Genomic DNA, 19521 nt, shown 5'->3' with positions numbered 1-19521 from the left:
TGTGTCTCACACTGGGATAGTTCATGTCACTGAGTTTGATCTAAATCCAAGAGAGTTTGTACGGTGCTGTAGACGCAGGGAGGAGACTAACACACAAGCTGACCTCACACGGAAGAGTGACGCACTTCACTGATTGATTGTTCCCATAATCCCTCTGTTTATTAAGGAGGAAGGTGCTCCGCTGCCACCAGACCGCTTCTTCAAGATCGTTCTGGTCGGTAACTCCAGCGTAGGAAAAACCTCTCTACTCCGGCGATTCTGCGATGACTGTTTCTACTCTGGTACTTCGGCTACTGTGGGTAGGTATTACTAACACACACTTACACTCCTTGTGCAATTAACAAAAGAACACAGCTTGTGGTTTCCCTCGAGGCTCTCGCCCCTACAAAGTATTCGTTTACAAAGCGCTTTAAAGTGGCAACCGGTCTAACACTGAAGACAGAAAAGAGAGATTGGATCTCAACAGTGGGCGATGGGAGGCGTGACTGTAATACTGAAGCATCTAGACCTGCGCTGTAGACAAACAGAGACACAACATGACCTCTGGCTAAATTCCACAGGTGTCTGATCCAGCTTTTTTTTTTGTTAAATGCAGAATTTTAATAATATTTGTTAAATTCTTCCATTTAATGAGCAAACTTCTTTTTCTTTGATATTATATTTCATACCCGGGGCCTGTCATTTGAGTAAAGTGCTGCCAATAAGGATCAGCTGCTGAGTCCGCCGAGCACAACAGTGACAGCTGTCGGCTTTACTGAGGAAATTTATTAAGTACTTGCAAAAACTCAGTAACTTAAGCCTTCCTGGAGTTATGAGGGATAAATCTGTGTGATTTTTAAGTCGTTCTGACAGCTTTTCACTCAGAATCGGCCCCTGTGCATCGATAACAAATCAATATGGAATAAATTAATGATCGACTGCTCCCTCTTAATGACAATAATGTGGACTGTGGATTTCTCTCTCTCTTTCTCTCACACACTGACTCACACTTTCTTTGTCTCTATCTTTAGGCATAGACTACAGTGTGAAGACCATAACTGTGGACAACAGCCTGGTGGCTCTGCAGATGTGGGACACAGCAGGACAGGAGAGGTGAGGTCATGTCAGCATTATGAACATCTGCCTGGAAGCGATGGCGTTCCCTGATCACGTGTTCGATTCCCAACAGTCCCGCAGATCCTATAAATGATTTCCATGCAGATAAAGGTCTGGTGTAAACATAACCTGTCTCACCCACCTCCTCCTCCACGCCTGCAGGTATCGCAGCATCACCAAACAATTCTTCCGCAAGGCCGACGGCGTGGTTGTGTTATATGATATCACATCGGAGCAGAGCTTCACAGCTGTCAGGCAGTGGCTGATGAGCGTACAGGTAAAGACATCATCGTCACTCTTTGCCCCAGTGTCACAACAGCACACACACATCATCTGCTTCTGGGAATATTGCACCACAGCATACTAATGTAGAAGACTTTAAATGGCCTCATCATCCCGTTCTTCCCTCTGTCTTCACTCTCTCTTCCCTCATAGGAGTGTGCAGGGGAGGAAATCGCCGTCATGCTATTAGGAAACAAAACAGACAAGGAGAGTCTGAGAGAAGTCCAGAGAGGAATGGGAGAGAACCTGGCCAAGGTCTGTGCATTTGTCCAATCAGAAAATAAAGAGGCACAATATGTGGTATGAAGTTACATATACGTATACTGTATATAGAGGTATATGTAAGCTGTTCCAGTGTGTTTCCAAGGTGTTTTCAACCTCTTCTTCTGCTGTTTTGGTCTGTGGTTTCCATGGAGATTGACATTGGCTGTGTTTATTTTGTGCTCCTGCAGCCATTAGTAGATTTACTTTGTTCTCTGTTCATTTCAGAGGCCAGACTTGATGATTGTGTTAAAAAAAATAACCAATTACTCCTACTGCAACCTATTACAGCTTGTTTTGCAGTCACAAAGCATGTTCTGCTCCCGTGGTCATCACATCCATTATTGTTATTTGGCTCTTTTTCAGGAATGCGAGATGATTTTCTATGAATGCAGCGCGTACTCTGGACACAATGTGGCAGAGTCCATGGTTCATTTGGCCAGGTGAGCAGCTGAACTGTAACATGGAAGAGTTTATTCTGTTTAAACATGTTTAAAAGTGACAGAGCAGACAGAGCAGGTGCCCGAGCAGGTGGCTGTGGGGATGCAGCAGAACTAACAGCTGCAGAGCACTCTCCAGCATACTGAGTGAAGCATAAAGAGCTTTAAATAGCCTGCTGAATCAGTGCAGGTTGACATGATGATATAGTGTAATGTGTCATGTCAAATCTGATGAATGTCTCCGTGCGTCTCCGCTTCTCAGGCTTCTGAAGGATCAAGAGGACAGAGAGAAGGAGAAGACCATCCAGCTGGTCAGTAGCCCCGCACAGAAGAAGTCCTGCTGCTAACAGTTGAAACACAAAGCACCCCCCCCCCCCCCCCCCCCCAAGTACGGTATGTTCTATCCCATCGGCTGTAGTTTACTAAAACACAAAAACTATATTTTGGAATAAACTATATTTTGGCATGAAAGTGTTTAAAAGGTGAGAATAGAGCAAGAAATTGAGCAATAGAGCAAAATGCTGAGTAACTACTTAAGCTTTCAGTTGACTAGAAGTCAAATCGTTATGTTTTTTTTGTTGTTTCTTAAATTTTCCTCCATATTAAATACTCAGCCATGGACCAGCACAGTGAAAAGACACGACACAGCAAAAATGTTGAAATGCTGAACCTTTCAATTCTCAAATATAATACATAGCTTTCATGTCCATGTTCCTTTCACATCTGGACATAACGCATTCAAGTCTGCATTTAGTATGATGTTTAACAATATATACACTGGTCGGGTACAATGACATGACTACATGTCAAACGTAATGCTGTGTTTCATTCAGCTTAGCTCAGATTTATGGATTCATGTGTTTACTGCACAATACTACACAGGTGTTCTGTTTATTGGTGTCATTGATAAACCTGCACCACCCTGATGCCAAACTGTACCATTACAAGGTGGTGTGTGGTTGAAGGGTTATCTTCTGTACAGCGTAAGACACAACCACACCCATGAGTTCTGAGTTATTATTTATTGAACCTGTACTTGAGTTTGTGACGCTATTGTGTAATGTTGCCTCAGCTATATCCTGTTTTGAATAGCTGCAGGACAACAAAGATCAGATATCTGTAGACAACACGTCAAACAGAGAAGGAGGAACACTTTCACGTTTCATTGTATCAACCTTAATCTGCCTCAATTCCCAAGGAGTTTATGCAGTCGTCCTCGTGCTTCGGTGATGTCATTTCTGTCTTTGTGGGTCAGATACAATAGGAATTTGAGGTATGAGACTTTGAGTTCAGACTTTACCCTTTTGTTATTGCACTATGGTCACTGGTAAGTGCTTCACTACTGCCAATGTCTTGCACACCACTCTAATGTATATATGACGATGTAAATAGCAAAGTATAAGGCATTATTTATGTGAATACGATGATGTAATGTTTCATTGTTACTTGCAAAATACTTCTGGATACAATGGAAGTAAAAAATAAGTTATACAGCATCACCCAGTGGAGGAGTTTGGACATTGTTGTTTATTCAGTGCTTAAGATGAGATGACATTTGGAACAACATATTCAATATTATAAATAATATACTTAAGTAATACAATGTGGAATAAACATGGTCATTTATTGAAGTACGTGGCAATCATGTGTGAAATACTCAGGAGTGTGGATTACAGCGGTAAGCATTCTCTGAATATAAGGATTTATTCTATACTAATAAAACAATTTGATATGTAGGATTCCTCCTAAGCATAAACAACGACTCATTACAGTGTATTGCTTATTTGTGTAACAGTTCCTGTAATTTATTTGCTATTTTCTCTCCTGAAAATCTCCTTCAGGGGCTCTCAGCTGGACCCTTGAGTGCGTTGGACCATTTTAACCACACACAGTTACTGGGAATGATTGTATATCTGCGCGTATTTGATTTTGTTGTTTTGATTTGAACAGCTGATGTTTGAGACTCTGACTGATGTGAGGAGTTTCTCATATTCGACACCTTCTGGGATCATCTTTGTGGCCAAAACCCTTCAGTGTTACCTTGGCAATGACTTTAGTAAGAGCACAGGTGAAGTGGGAAGCAGTAGTTTTTCCCCATCAATAGTCAAGCAAGGACTGAGATTGAGCCTAGAAGTGGCAACAATATAAAGATATCTCACACAGATCTTTGCTACTAACTTGCAGGCCACGCTGCTCAACACATTTCCTGCTCCGGGAAGAATTTCGACTCTATTTAGATTCAGTTATTTAGCATGGATGATGTCCAGATTGAGACTTAGAAATGTATGAAGCTGTTCAGATAATCGTTAAGTAACTTCTAATCTCAAACCATTACAGGGACAAAGGAGAGTTTGTGTATACGGAGCGATACAGAACGTCAACAAACAGCAGTGCAGAAAGGAACTCAGTGCACTCTGGCACTTCTCAAGGCATTTAAGAATGGGGAAGGTATGTTGTGATTGGCATGGCGACATCACCGCTCACACTGGGAACACGCAGCAGCACCACAGGGAGTCCAGGCTGTGTAGCAGTGTGAGCGTCCACACCTTCTATTGCACACTTACAGAAAGATACACAAGTACACTGACCACTGGCAAACACACATCACCTTTCACGTTACACATACACTGTTTACACCTACATGGTTTCTTTTCCTTGGCAGTGGTGTTTTCATTGTTGTAGATTTTCCCACACCGCTGATATCAACCGATACAACAACGAATCAAAGGTTTCTCTCATAATCACTTATCAGGTATTACACTGCAAAATATGACACGAGCACTACAGACTTGTTTCTAACTGCTACCTACCTAAACGGGGAACTTAACGTTGACAGAAACAGGAATTCATCACACTTGTGCTACTGTCTGTAGAAAATAAAGTTCAAAAATATCTTTTAACAAAACATCGATACACCACCGCACCTCACATTTACATCGAACATCTGGAGCATTCATTGAGACTAAAACGTACTTCACCTCTGTTCCGCAGTGTTACATTCAGAAGGATTTAACAGTCGATCTCAACGTTTTGCCTACCTTTTGTGTTATACTACAGTGACAATACGGAATATTGCCAACAGGGCCGCTGTTACCTGTCACAAGCACCTAGTGGATGTTTGGCGTAGTCGTCCGGTCAATTCTCCCCTCTGTTATCGTGCGAAGAGTCTGTGGTCGTGGGAGTGTGCGTCTGTCTCCCTCTGTTGGTCACGGCTGTGGTTGTACTACGAGGGGGGGGGGTCAACACGCCTAACGCATCTTGTAGTCGTGCGCTATTGCCGCTTCACACAGCTGCCCTTTGAAATCCAGCTCGAAGGTAAAGTCCAAGTCGCGCTGCAGATCAACAAGAAGGGAAAAGGTTAGGAGTTAGACGACAACAACAACAACATCATGAAGCAGAACCCAGAGAATGGATTGCAGAGAGAGAAGATCAACAGAATCTCATGTTTGTCTGTAAATCAACACTCTGCCGCTTCCTGCTTGACAGCTAGAGAATAAACAATCTGCTGTGAAAAGGCGGCACAGTGAGTAATTACACCGTGCATGGACTCCTCAGCGCTCAGGGTCGCTGTTTGCTTCCGTTTCTACTACTTACACCTCCTGCATAATAACATGTAGAGTGGAATACTTGTATCAAACACACTCACAATGTTTTTCTCGTTGGGCTTCATGGCAAGGCTGCCGGTGATCTCCTCTCCTCTTCGCACCGTCAGATAGTCTTCGAGGTAAAACACCGTCTGCTTCCAGTGAGTGTATGGAGCATCTGGAGCTGTGAGACACACACACACACACAATCACACACACACACACACACACACACACACACACGCAAGGATGCACAAGTTGAGCCAAATACATGTCATTCAGGGAAAATGGTTATAATTGGTTCTGTTCAAATCTTTATCAAACACGTCACTCTTTTTTCGATAATGATTGACAGACAGACATCCTGGACAGGCTGTCTGTCCATCATAGGGTCAAGGAAAGTCAAATTCAGCACTGTGGACCGTGTGCATGTACTGAACTGACCAACATTGTATCTGACTCGACCTTTCCCTGTTGCGTGTTAAAGGGGATGTCGAGTAAATAAGCATAGACCCAGAGATGGGAATTGAATTTGCGTCATGATTGTTGTGAAACGAGGCAAAGTCAGAGCGGAGGGATGAAGGAAAAGGCAGAAAATGACTTGATTGCAAAGTTGTTTTCCTTTCAGACTTCTCCTATTCATTACTACTATTTATCTTCAAAAGTACCCTGTGAGCATTTTTATGTGTGTGTCTCTGTGTGTGTGTGTGTGTGTGCGCCCTCGTCTGCGTGCAAACATAGCGCTCCAGCTGCACCCTGCTGATACCCGAAACCCCCAGCCCCAAAACAAATGTGAGCATTCCCCCAGTGCCCCCGAACCATTAACTGATCGCTTGGCTGCGATTCAGAAAGGTCAGGACCACTTAAATCGAATTTCTGCCAGCTGTCCCGAGGCAACTTGGCTCTGCCTTTATAGACGCTCTCTTTGTGAGTCCACAGAGGGATAAGAGAACCTGCTGATCAGCATCGCCCGAGCCAAGACCCGCTGGTTTGTGGGCATAGTTCAATCGAGAACCTGACAAGGAGGAGAAAAAAAAGTGACATTTCTACTAGCTTGCACGAATTCTAATCTTTGACCTGTACTTCGTCTCTTCTCTTCCTGGCACAGAGTCTGTCTGATGCCACCGTTCCTTCAAGGCTATATGGGAAATCGATGGCACACCTTGGCCTTTTATGTGTAAGTTTAGATCTGTATCTTTAAGTTTGTGCCAAAGGATGAGTCTGGAGAGATTTGATGCTGAACATGCGGCCTGATAGACGAGCATAAATCAATGCAAGATAATTGGGCAGAGCTGAATGAGTCCAGTCCAAGATGGGATTTTCTAATCTGATCCACGTTGAATTGTCACAAGGTTCTATTGATTTGACAAATAAAAGCTAGCCGGTGGTTACGCAGGGCTGTGATATCTAAAGAAGCCGACAAGAATCGATAGTTTACACAAACCTTTATAGTGATTCACATCATTACAAGAGCTGCACTAGAAGATGTCAAGCCATCAAACCGCCACTAGAGGTCAGTCACGGCCAGATTTTAAACATTCCAACTCCCTCCAGTCCAGCAGTGTAAAGACGTTAACATCAGCTATAAACATAAGTAAGTGCTGAAACAGTAAAAGTGACATTTGCATTTATTCATGTGTTGAAGGCTTTTAAAACTCAACACAGATCACACTCAATCAAATGGTCTTTTGTGCCTTCCTTATCGTAACCACAGCGACCGGCTACTAAGACTAATTGGTTTAGAAGAGCCCAATGCCTTCCAGAGAAATGGGCTCGGGTGTTCTGCTCGGTTGGACTACAGCATCATTAAGTTTTAGGTCAGTTTACTAAAAAGTCTATTCTGCGGGGAGTTTGCACGTCCACCCTGTGTTTGTGTGCCACTTCACTCCAGACACTTCTCCTCCCACGTCCCAAAACACAATCAGGTTTGATCATGTAGGTGTGAATGTGAGTGCGAATGAGCGTGTCGGTCTGTGCAGAGTGGAACACAGGGAATGGGCTCCAGCCCCAGTGACCCTGCGCAGGATAATTGGGTGTAGAGAATGGATGGGTTGCAAGGTGGTGTAATGACTGGCGAGACAATCCTATAACTGGAGGATTCCATTTCAGGCCCATGTGTCAACAAGTACACACCCTGATCAAGTAAGCTTCACAAAACCATAAATAGGCACTTACGCTGGCATATATCCCTTAAAGGAAATGGGGAGATGAAGTGTGTGTGTGTGTGTGTGAGTGTGTGTGTCTGATCTTACCCGTGGAGAAACCGGTCTTCTTGTGACATTTTGTGAACTCGATGTTGAAGTAGGTGACGAGTGCATGGATGTAGTCGTTCCTCTGGATTTGCAGGCAGAACGTTGAGGTGAATGAGAGGTCTTCAGGCTTCACTGTGTAGATGTCCACCTCCTGCAGGAACAGACACACACTCCTCTCAGATATCCAGACAGACGCACACTTCAGACACAGACGTTATTCCGCTTCATTTGGCGAGAGAAGCAGTTTGCCTTGCTTTTAGGTTTTTGTCTTTAGATTGTATTCAAACCACCTCCAAAACCTCATCTCACCTGAAGGTCACCTCTGAAGCCTGCCTGAACCAGGATCTTACCCGTCAGCATCACGTGTCCAGGCCACACAGGAGGTCTCACTACAGTATTGTCAGGCTCCAGGTGTTAGTCATGGCCGGAGCGAGCGGCCCAATCATCTAAATGTCCCCTGGTCCCAATTATTTTTACAGGGATATCGGATACAACTTCATCCAGCTGAGCCGGGGGGGAAGGAGAACATGTTGTTCCATAGCTCGGGTTTCCCGTCACGTGTGAGTGACATCGCAGAAACGCGTCGTGTTATCTTTAATTACCAAGAAACACAGAGGAGGAAACTCGTCGGAAATCTCAGCTCCAGGCTAAACATGTTTGATGGATGGAGGTTAATATCTGTAACGTGCTATCTGTGCTAATAAGCAAAGGAAGCTCCGCACCGGAATGTGACTCCCTGCGCTGCCAGATGCTGCTTTTGCTGCAGAGGAATCGGCCTTATGTTTACTGGCAATTACAACGATGTAATATTAATGCCAGATCCCCCCCGCTGCTCGCCGCAAACAACTGCTCCCATAAAAGCACCTGCCAGATATTTACTGTGATCCTGTGGCGTGTTTTTAAAGTTTAAGACGGCAACATAACGTGTGGCGGGGCTTATACGGCTCTCCTGGTGAAATAAAAGATTTAAGAAACGCAGGTCATTAATGTCAAATTAATAATTTTCTCCCAAAGTTACAACCAACGGTTTAATAGCATGAGGTCCCATGCGCCCTGCTTCTCGGTAATATAACTTTAATGAGGTTTCTAAGTAACCCTTAGAAAGACAATAAAGCTCATCAGCGGGGTATCATTTTCCTTAGGATTCCTTTTTTCTAATCAGAGACAAAAACAGGCAGCGATCCCTTCTGACCTTCGTCTTGTTTGCTCTCTACATTTGTAATGAAATCCGGCTTGATATTGGAGAAACGACGACAAAACTTGTCAGTCGGCAGAACGGAGTGAACAAAGCCGAAGTCCCGGTTTGACCTCCCAGCAGTAGAGGTGAGACGGAGCAGCCGTCCAATCAAACGCCACAGAAAGGAAGGTCAGTCCTCGGAGCACACCAAGGAAGGAAGGCTAGACGGGTTTGGATCGACATGCACGGCTCAGCCCCGGTCGGTCTAATCTGCACAGTTTGGGGGGGGCGACGGATCAAAGTTACACTCATGGCAGTCACAGCATGAGGTTTAGGATGTTTACTTTTATATATAGACCTCACATGCTGCCTCAGAGTATTTTGGCCGGCGTGGAGATTGATGTTTTGCAGCTTCCCGTTTCAATTTGAGCAGATTTGAAATGTGCAGAGGTAAAAGCAGATGACAGTCAAGAGTCCAAGGACAGTCAGTGAACACCCAGTGCCTCAGCTGGCATGAAGGGAACTAAAGGATCTGTTAATCACTGAAAAGGAGTGGCAACTGCAGGTCTGAACCCTCGTGTTGCCTTCAAGTTCCCTTCAGTGTTTCTTACCTTCACCAGGCAGGAGTTTGTCACCACCTGTTTGTTATCCACTACGTCCACCAGCGGTTCCTTCATGGCCACATTCCGGATGCAGGTCATGTCAAACCCATACACGTTCTCCCACCCTGGCAAACACAAAGTCGTTCCTTTAACGTATCGCTACATTTTAGCAAAAATAAGATTTAAGAGTGAGAGGAAAGACAGAATACTTGACACCCAGCACGCCTGTTGACAAATCCATGCCATCCTTAGCCAGAGCCTTAATCTCAGAACAATCTGATCCAGGGCACCAAACCCCTTGATGGTCTATTACTTTGAAAAAGGTTTACAAAAGTCACATTACTGTATATTTAGGGGAGGGGGGGGGGGGGTGTCTTGTAAACACGAGCCTCCTTGAACCTTCAGTCGCCCCTCTTGCCTTTGATATCCTCTCTGCTGGTGCTAAATGATGCTATGCATTATTCATGAAGCTCCTACAGAAGTATGCGAGCCAACATCTCTATCATGACCCAAAGGGGACAGCGACTTGAGTGTGTCAGGTAGTTTGGTGATAATGAACAGGTCATCAACGCTCTAGGGACTTTAGCAATTCACTGTGTTTGCATTTCTTCCTGCCCACTTAACTAAGGCGGTGATGTAGCTCAGAGGAGCAGTGAGGACTCGCAAGATGCTGCTGTGAATACTGAAGTGTGTGTGAACGCTTCAGATGGTCTTTTCTCAACTTGGTGCAAAGGTCACGTTGCGCTATTTGCCTGCAGTGGGAGAAGTTTGCAGTCAGCGTGTTTCACTTCTCTCACCGTGTTGGGTCGCTGTAGCCGCAGGTAAACAAACTGAGGTGATGCTGAACTATGGAGGGAGGGATTGGAGATGCAACACGGCCACGACGCTTTGCCACTGTGGAACTTTCATTTGTATTATTTCCCAGATGGACGGACGTGAGGGAGGAGGAGGCTGATGCGTTGTTGTTCTGTTTCTGTACAATCTAGATGCTGCAGATCATAAAAGCTAACCGGCAGCGTCACAGTGGGACGATGTGGTGACAGAGATCCTTGTTGACTTCTAATATCAATTATTGCTCCCAGCGTTGCGCCCTGAGGAAAAGTTCAAACTCATTCATGGCTCTGTGAAGATTGTGTGTGAATGTGAGTGTATAATGGGAATGTGTGTGTGTGTCTGGGTTCATTACCTATGTAGAGATAAGTATACTGGGAACAAAAAGAGAAACACTGACATTTACGAGCATAGACTTACACACACACACACACACACACACACACACACACACACACACACACACACACACACACACTGAACTCACAATGTATTTTGAAGTCTTTATACTGTCTATCCTCTATGGCCACCACATACAGAGACGCTCGGTCAGGAAACATTAACCCGCCTTCTTTCTGTTTGACAAACCAGGAAGGAAAAGCAATGAATTCTCTGCACGTTACAAACAATCTGCATTATTCATCAATATTCCATTATTCTACAGCGCTGTTTCATAATGATATCAATTAAGAGCCCTCAGTGTTTATGTGATAAATCTGAGCCGATCCCTAAGTGAAAATGTTTTCCCTCCAACTATAGAACTATAGAATCAACATCAATTTCAAATCAAAAACCTACAAATGTTAGCATCAATAAGCCGTGATGATGTAATGACCTCCAATAACCTCACATTTTACTTCAGAAATATTAATGGTGGTATAATGGACCCCAAATCCCCCTACCAGCCATTTGTCCCTGGCGAAGATGACGGTGTTGAGCATGGACTCGTAGAAGAGACAGTAGCCCATCCACTCAGAGATGATGATGTCCACCTTCTCTACAGGAAGCTCCACCTCCTCCACTTTGCCGTTAAAGATGGTGATCACTGCAAAAGCACAAATGACAAGACCTGAAACATGTGTGTGTGGGACGTGCAGTAACTATGGGAGCGAGGGAGAGCGAGAGTGAGAGAGAGAGAGGGACGACTCGGCTCCTCATGGAAATCAGCTGTGCTTGCTCCGTTTCAGCGGCTGACACAAGTGTGTGTTATCGCTTCTTTCAATTACTTGCGCATATTTGATTTGACTCTGTAGCTACACAGGCAGCAGCTTGGCAGTAAACCTGTGTGTGCGTGTGTGTGTCCACTAAAACATGTGCTCAGCAGTTACATAAAGAGGAAAGCTGCTGCACAAATGAATACAAATGAGTCGGTGCGGCACAACGTGGCTCAGGCACGTATGGATTCCTTCATCTTCCTCATCCTCACACTTATCAACACACACTGTAGAGTGAAGACAAAAAGGGGGAGCTCACCACTGTCCAGCTGGTTGGACTTGATGATTCTCTCTGAGTACTCAGATATGCTGGAACATTCAATCTGCCAGAGAGAAGAAAGACATTATACAAATTTAATGGGACGTCCATTAGTGTCGCCGCGGCTTTCGCTTTGACTCCGACGTGACGCGACTCTAAAGGCCAGAAAGAGAATCAACACTTCACTTCACCAATCTTCAATATCCCAAAATAAGCTCCATACATTCATGATCCTTTACATAAACCTTTATTTTGTTGCGTAACATTTAAAGTCTCACTCATGTATCAGCCAACCCAGGGCACCCAGGCATGAAGCCCCCTGCTGAGATCTTCAACCTTTCCTCCATTATTCTTTTGACATTATAAATTCTTTGAACTTCACTCTGCCGAACCTTCGCCCCTTTTTTCCTGGGTCGCTCTCTCTTCCTCTCTATCTTTCAGGAGCCGTGACCCGTGACCGAAGGAGCATTCACAGGGAAATGTGACGTCTCGGCACACACACACACACACACACACACACACACACACACACACACACACACACAGACACACACACAAAGTACGAACCCTGTCACTTTTACTCGCATCCTTCCCTGTGTTTACTTCACCTCACCTATCTTTAGCGTAGATCTTTCATGATCTCATCTGCTTATCTCCAGTTTCATCTTTCTTTAGTTTGCAGCTCCCTATATGAAGCTTAAAGCTGAAGTGAAGTAACACAAGTAAAGCTCCCTCACTCAGCACATAACTTGGATGATTCAATAGTAGAGCTCTAGAGCCAAAAAGGATGAAGCTGCAGACTGAACGCGGTCCTACAGGAGAATGACATGTACAGATGTTTAGTGCAACAACTGATCACCACCTGAGCAGCTATGATGTAATGCTTTCTATCTTCTGTGCAGTGAAAAGCAGCCGCCTCAGCAGCATCGCATTAGTCTCTCTTTTGCAAGTGAGCTTTGCAGAGTCAGGCGGGGGAAGCGACATTAGCACCGCCCGCCTGCAGACGTTCTGTTCTCTGCAGTCTATTAGCAGGCGACTGGTCGGGAGAAACGGACGTGAGTGGCCAATGCTGGACTGCATTGCTCTTTTGTTTGTGTGTGTGCGTGTGTGTGTTTGCAGCGCTGATAACGATCGCTCTCTAAGTGGCAGTGATTCCCGAAGTTCTGCAAGAAGTGATAGACTTTAGCTGTGAGTCCATCAGGGACGAGCTTCAGGGGAAGCCGGTGGGCATGTTTACAGTGAACACCCATCTCTACTTAGTGTGTTGGCGTCCCTGCAGACTCTCAGGAGTGCTGGAAGTTTCTGAGTTCTCAGCTCTTTCTTTACTGTTTCTGGAAGTCTTGCTGACCACTAGAGGGCAGAAAGGAGACGAGCGAGCACAAACTAGTTTGATTTGCCCTGAGGACCCCGGAGGAAAACCTCCCGAACCAGATGTGCATGAATTAATTTCCAACAAATCCAATTCCAAAAGGAACCAAAGACAGTATGAACTGCTCTGTAATACACTTGAGGATAATTAGACCCCAGCCAGGGTGGTCAACCTGAACACACCCTGACTGAGGGGGAGACCACCAGAACCGATGACAGGCCACCAATTACCAAGTCAGTTCACACTGTCTCACTGTGGAGCCTGGATTCCAGAGCCAATTAGACTGAGTATAATTTGGGTTCTGCCTGATTCAGGTCTCATCTCTTTGGAACAGACTGGACCTGAGTAGACATCTTGCTTTCATATCTTGTATAGCATTTGGCAAGACATTAGCAAATGTTTGTCCAAAAGAGCAGCAGATGCGACTCTTGAGCTGGAAACTGTGGATGTTTGACTTTCTTTGCCTTCCTCTTGCACTTTGGGCTGTGACTCAACATGCAGATGAAGCTAGATTCTTACTCCGTTCTCCTGATGACAACACATGTTCTTAATATTTCTACTTTCTGGTATTCAATCAAAACTCATCCAGTTATTCTGTCCTCATCTTGGAAGGCGGACGCTACAGTACATATTTTCTCTTCATTAGTTCCTCTGTTTATGATTCGTATCTTTATTCAGTGAACCAAGGACTTTTTGCTCTTCTTGATTTAACATTCTCTGCGTGATTTTGAAGAATGTTGGCCCGGAGCCCAGCCTGTGCACGTCGTCCCTCAGCCATCTTTCATGTGGATATGAAGCAGCGATGATAAAGGTCTAAGTCTTTACTCCCTCAACTCCGACTCAGACTAAATCAAAGGTGCATTAAATTACGTTGACGAAAAGTGAGAAAGTCGACGAGATGAACAGAAGTATGAGAGCCATTAAACGGATGCGATGTTGGAGTGTAAAGATCAAGGACGACACAAGAAAAGGGAGAGAGGCAAAGAATGAAGAGAACAGCTCCCGTGGCAATTCTAACTTAATGCTTCCTTCTCTGAAGTGAACATCTAGAGTCGCCTCCCTGCTGAAATAAGTTCCACATGTTTGTTCCAGGTGGCTGTCCGTGTCCAGCAGAACATGACTTCAGCTCCTGTAGTAGCAATAACAGAAATCAACAGCGGCTCCTTGTCTGTCTGAGTGGCTGCACACTGTAATCACCTGCTGGTCACACGCCATTCTCCTTTAAGATTACAGGGAGTCTGATGGAAACTCTACAAATGTATAAACAAGTTGTGCAGGCGCAGACGGCCTTGGTGTGTTTGACCGCCCGCCGTCTCGTCTTACCCCGTACACGTGCTTGGCCCCCGCTTTGGCCGCAAACATGGACAGGATTCCCGTCCCGCTTCCCACGTCCAGCACTATTTTGTCCTTGAAGACGTGTTTGTTGTGGCACATGGAGTTCCTGTAGGTGAGCGTCCTCACTTCGTCCTTCAGCATCTCCTGGTGGCGGGACAGAAGAAGTCACAAATAAGGACAAAAACAGCTGAAGTCGAGACGAACCGCGGCTTAACCCGGAGGAAAGAGACAATTTGTTATTGTTGAATGATGCCTTGAGATGAATCTGCTGCTTTAACTCTGGGGAGCGGCGACAAATATCCCACAGCTCTCCACGTAATCTTATTTTATTCCGTCTCAGGCTTACTACTCGACATTCAAATGAAGAGTTGGTGCTGAATATACTCGGGGAGTCAGCAGCATCCGTCTTTCCTGTCGCTCTCGCCCTCACGCATTTGTGTTTGAGGCATATTCACAAATCAGAAATGAGACAAAAACATCTCGCCTACACTCCAAAAATACTTATCCAGATATCCGATAAAACTGTCTCTTTGTCTCGAACCACAACGGAGAGAAAAACAGGAAAACAACAACACCTTACACTTGATTTGCTATATTTGACCATCGTACCTCGTGGATGCCAAAATGGGCGTAGGAGTCAAAGTAGTAGTCTCGAGAGGTCATGTCCTCCGGGTTGAGGAACTTGGCCATCTTCCCTCGGCCGGGACAGTTGGAGAGGCTGGCGGCGTGCGGGGTGTGCGGCGGCGGTTGAGGCGGTCGCGGGGTGTGTTGGACAGAAGGCACAGGCTTGGGTAGCGAGGTGGGCTGTGCCGACTGGGACTGGATGATGCGGACCGGCTGTGGCTGAGGCTGTTGTTGCTGGAGAAGAGGGAGAAGGTAGAGAGAGACGAGAGAGGAGAGTGAGACATTGGGATGTTTCAGAAAGACCAGTTTTTGTCCCGGTGTCCCGTCTGGAATGTTTGGAACTGACCGAGTGATTTGTGCGACACATGGATCCTCGACTATACAACCTTCCACAGCAATAACATCAGAGAAACAAACAGAGCTCAGATCGGTCGCCTCGCTCATCTCAGTCTGTCAGCGCTCCGGACCATAGGGCCGCCTGTGCTCAGCGGCTGCCCACTGAGTCTGGATGGATGCTCTTACTACTGACAGGAAGTCAACACTGTCTGTCAGCAGGAAGCAGCAGGCAAGAAGCTCCGTTCTGCACAGGAGGTTCAGCCATGATGCTCTGATTATCACCTGAGAGGCCTGCTGGGAAGGTCTAGCCATGCAGCGTGTGACGGAGTGTGCGTGAGTGGAATGGAGAGGGATGGCGAAAGGGCGGGAGAGAGAGAGAGAGAGAGAAAGAGAGAGAGAGAGAGGGTGGGAGAGGTAGTATCTCAGTATTAAGCCAGGGAGCCATTCTGGTCTCTGTTCTCGTTCCAGAATTGCCAAATAAACGACAGAATGAACAAAAAAATGTGGTGTTGCAGTTTACAGCACTATTATAAAAATGATATCAAGAGGAGAAGAGAAAACAAAAGAAGAAAGAAGACAGGAGGGAGAAATGAAACACTGGCTAGATTCCACTGGGAGACTTTGCTTGTTTCCTCTAAATTTGGTCGTAGGAATAGAAATGATGAACTTCACATCCAGGTGAGGTCATAGTGTTGTAACTTACTGCGCTATTTTTTGGCAAATAGATCGAGTGGACTTGAAATCGGATTTCTGCCTCTGCATTGATCTTTACTTTGTTTGATTGAATCAATTCCCCTCCTCCTCCTCCCTCTCCTCCCTTTTCTCCTCCTCCTCAGCCTCCTGCCTGCATCTGGTCGTGATTTTGTATCTTCCTTCCCCTTGTCTGCGCCCTGCTGGGTGACAATGGGCCTGGATGGGGACACACTGATATGGATCCATGCAGGACCATATGGCACATTCACATTCACACTAAAGCTGCCTGGTTACATGCCGGCTGTATCCTTCAACCTCTAGTGCAAAATAACAGGCAACAGTGAAAAGAAAAATGTCTTATTGTGAAATGTGACTTTAGTTGTGACTCCTAGTGAATGATGTCACAGTTAAGTGATCTTCATCGCAACACGGTTGGAGTTTTAAATGGATTTGTTTACAGCCGATCTGCTGGTTTGAACATCTGTAGTGAAAACAGGAAGACGAAGCTTGAGAGACATTAATGTTTGGACCCTGTTGAAGATTTCTCTGCATGATAAAGTCCAGACATTGGTTGATAGGGACTCGTAATGAAACGCTGTAATGTGAGTGTTAATCCTGTAAGACCTGATGTTGACCTGTGTAACGGTGCAGCGGTGCAGTGCAGCATAAGGATCTGTTGCAATAACCAAAGGTTGTTTTCTGCATTGTGTGTTTTCCCAGCCTGCCTGAGGAGGACACATTAGTCACATGGATTATCTGAGAGACTTATGATAACTGCCTGGAGACGCCTTTTTAGTGACACAGGGATTTACTCCAACACTGTAATATGCACGTACACGCCCACAAGCGCTTTCTGGGTAATGGCACAAATAATGCAGCGTCTAGTAAAAGGGGGCCTGTCAATGATGAAGACACACACACACACACTCCCCGGGCAGGAGGACTGCAAATAAAGTCTCATCTTATAATATATATACAGCAGGAGCAATAAATGAGGCTTTAATTAAAGAAAAGCTGACTCCAAAGCACAAATTGGAGAATCGATAATTACAAAATAGGCAATGAGGCGAGCAGGAACGCCAAGTTTAGTGCAGGAAGCCGATGAGCAAAACGCTGAATGTTGCAAAGCAGAATCAAAAACGTGCTTGGCAGTCATTTGAGGGGCAGATTAGAGGGAGCCTGAGGTCCGGTGCTGTGTCAGGGGAGAGCAGCTGCGGCGAGTGTAAGTGAGATGCCATCACACCACAGGCGGCCAGGGCGGCAAAATGTCCTTTCCATTGACCCTCCAGACAGATAAACACATTTGGATTTCTATTTCAGACCGAATACTCATCTCCGCTCTGAGGTGATTCTTGTTATCTGAGAAGGACGTTCCCTCGCTGCTTCCGTGGCAAATCCATCCACACACACACACACACACACACACACTCACTTTGTGCCTGATTCATTGTCAAAGTTGGAGAGTTAGACCTTGCCAATCTGCCTTTGAGGACACTTAGGTTCAATCCTCAGTGTTTGACAGAGTGTCGGGTGATGTCATGTTTATCAATGTACTCTATGAATCTGGAGCACATCAACACATATCTTGACCTGAACTGACTCACAGGTTGCAGTTATAATGGCTCATAGTTCAGAAGGCAACAGCTTACTGTAATTCATAATTTCATAAAGGAAACAGCCTCACTTCCATTACTGCACTCAGGCGCCTCTATGATACCAACACTCAGACAGAGGAGGGGAAAGATCCATCCAGTGTCGTCCTGTAAAGTATCAGATACCTGCTGCTGCCCCCTTATGACTTGCGGTTATTGGTGATGTGTTGAGGGTTGGAGGCTTTCTTCCATGTCTAAACTTTCTTTGAGTGAACTTGCCTGATGCATAATGCATGACCGAGCAACTGGAGGCTGTCTCCAACGTCTCAAGGTGTTTGAATCCGTTATGAAGTCGTGTGTTATGAAGAGGAAGCTGGATGTGTTGGAGGACCCAGTGCAGTACAATAACACACAGCTCTTTATGAATTCCGCCCCCGAGACTTGAGTGTATTCGCTTCTTTCTCCCGATTTAGAAACTACACTGTAACTGTTGTGAGCTTTATCTTTAAGATCTAAGATGCAATCAGCACAATTTAGAAGATATATGGAGATTTACATCGCTCTAACAGAAGTTTGGCCTATTTACGGGTATTTAAATGTGACTTGTTGAAGATTAGAACCATCCTGGTCCCCGTATGTCTGAGATGATGCTTGCTTTAGCCTCATATTGACTTCCAGATGAGCTCCCATCACCTCCTGTTACCTGTTGTGCAAATTCTAGCGTGCAAAAATATGCAGGAATGCCAGAAAATAAACAGGATGACATGGATTTAAAGAGGTTACGCCTCACAATCTTCTGCATCCCAGTCCCCCATAGGCCCCTCCAGACCTTTTTACCTCACCCTGCTTTTTTCCTCTGCAGATCTGCACCACATATATAGGCGACATGCACCCATGCAGTCTGCCTGCAAAGTGCTGCAGCACCCTGGACAGCGCACGCATTGTTATTCTGATCCCGCCCGGTACCGGTACCGTATAGTCCCTCTCTCTCTCTACATATACGGTCTATATGAGCCTCAGAATGATGCAGATATACTGTGTGAGGACGTGTTTTAGTGCCGGGGGGGTGGGGTGTGTGTGTGCGGGGGGGCTATATGGAGAGTGAGGATCCTGTCCCCCTGCATCTGCCCGCAAAAGTCCAAACACTGCTGCTGATTTTCTCACACACACACACAATCTCAGCAGACCATCCAAAAACCGTGTGAACTGCGGGTTTAAATTTAGACATGAAGGCAATCACACACACACACAGACCGACACACACACGCACACACACACACACACAGAATCTGAACATCTAAAGTAGAGACCATGCGGGTCGTGCGGTTGTATGGACGCGGAAAAACGCATCGATACAAGCCGACAAGCAACTTAGGCAACAAGGCTGCTGGATACATAGTTTGAAAAGTGTGTATGTCTGTGTGTGTCTGTGTGTGTGTGCACGTATGTCAAATTGAAGTGAGGGGGTTCAATCAGAAAAGGTGATTTGTCTTGTGTCACACTTACCTCGCTGCTCTCAGACTCCGCCATCTTCCTCCTGAGCAGCATGCAGCGGGATGAGTGCTTGATTCCCAT

At 45.5% G+C, this 19521-nt stretch overlaps 2 protein-coding genes across 7 annotated transcripts in view; one reads left to right on the top strand and one right to left on the bottom strand.

Moving 5' to 3' along the window:
- cracr2aa (calcium release activated channel regulator 2Aa) overlaps positions 1–3837 on the top strand; it is a 13290-nt gene extending 9453 nt beyond the window's left edge. For both annotated transcript variants that reach the window (XM_076139914.1, XM_076139920.1), the window contains exons 13-18: positions 167–299; positions 1011–1092; positions 1258–1372; positions 1531–1632; positions 2005–2081; positions 2341–3837. In XM_076139914.1, coding sequence (XP_075996029.1) covers positions 167–299; positions 1011–1092; positions 1258–1372; positions 1531–1632; positions 2005–2081; positions 2341–2425 — 594 coding nt within the window. In that variant the 3' untranslated portion in view covers positions 2426–3837. The remainder of the gene's footprint in view (positions 1–166; positions 300–1010; positions 1093–1257; positions 1373–1530; positions 1633–2004; positions 2082–2340) is intronic.
- On the bottom strand, positions 3793–19521 carry LOC142990230 (protein arginine N-methyltransferase 8-B). Of its 5 annotated transcripts, none has more exons than XM_076139933.1 (10): positions 19447–19521; positions 15311–15559; positions 14690–14845; positions 11998–12061; positions 11427–11569; positions 11012–11099; positions 9703–9818; positions 7915–8065; positions 5725–5846; positions 3793–5410 (listed from the first exon to the last, which is right to left on the bottom strand). In XM_076139933.1, exons 1-10 carry the CDS (start codon positions 19519–19521, stop codon positions 5327–5329), a joined length of 1248 nt encoding a protein of 415 aa, XP_075996048.1. In that variant the 3' UTR covers positions 3793–5326. The 5 variants fall into 5 exon arrangements, with proteins under 5 accessions (XP_075996048.1, XP_075996073.1, XP_075996081.1 ...); XM_076139958.1 differs by having other exon boundaries at positions 15311–15520; XM_076139966.1 differs by having other exon boundaries at positions 15311–15487.

This window comes from Genypterus blacodes, unplaced genomic scaffold, assembly GCF_046128005.1.
Source record: "Genypterus blacodes isolate CSIRO-AG114 ecotype Tasmania unplaced genomic scaffold, CSIRO-AGI_Gbla_v1 ptg000015l_1, whole genome shotgun sequence".
Classification (NCBI taxonomy): domain Eukaryota; kingdom Metazoa; phylum Chordata; class Actinopteri; order Ophidiiformes; family Ophidiidae; genus Genypterus; species Genypterus blacodes.
This window is presented reverse-complemented; position numbering and strand designations above follow the sequence as displayed.

What these genes read in the sequence shown, in the direction of transcription:
- LOC142990230 (XM_076139933.1), bottom strand. Translation starts at nt 19,521, where the DNA reads ATGGGAATCAAGCACTCATCCCGCTGCATGCTGCTCAGGAGGAAGATG. An exon ending in GGGCCAAGCACGTGTACGGG is followed by an intron (nt 12,062 to 14,689) that starts GTAAGACGAGAC and finishes TCTCTCTGGCAG; the next exon opens with ATTGAATGTTCCAGCATATC. An exon ending in TCGCCAGGGACAAATGGCTG is followed by an intron (nt 11,100 to 11,426) that starts GTAGGGGGATTT and finishes TTTGTCAAACAG; the next exon opens with AAAGAAGGCGGGTTAATGTT.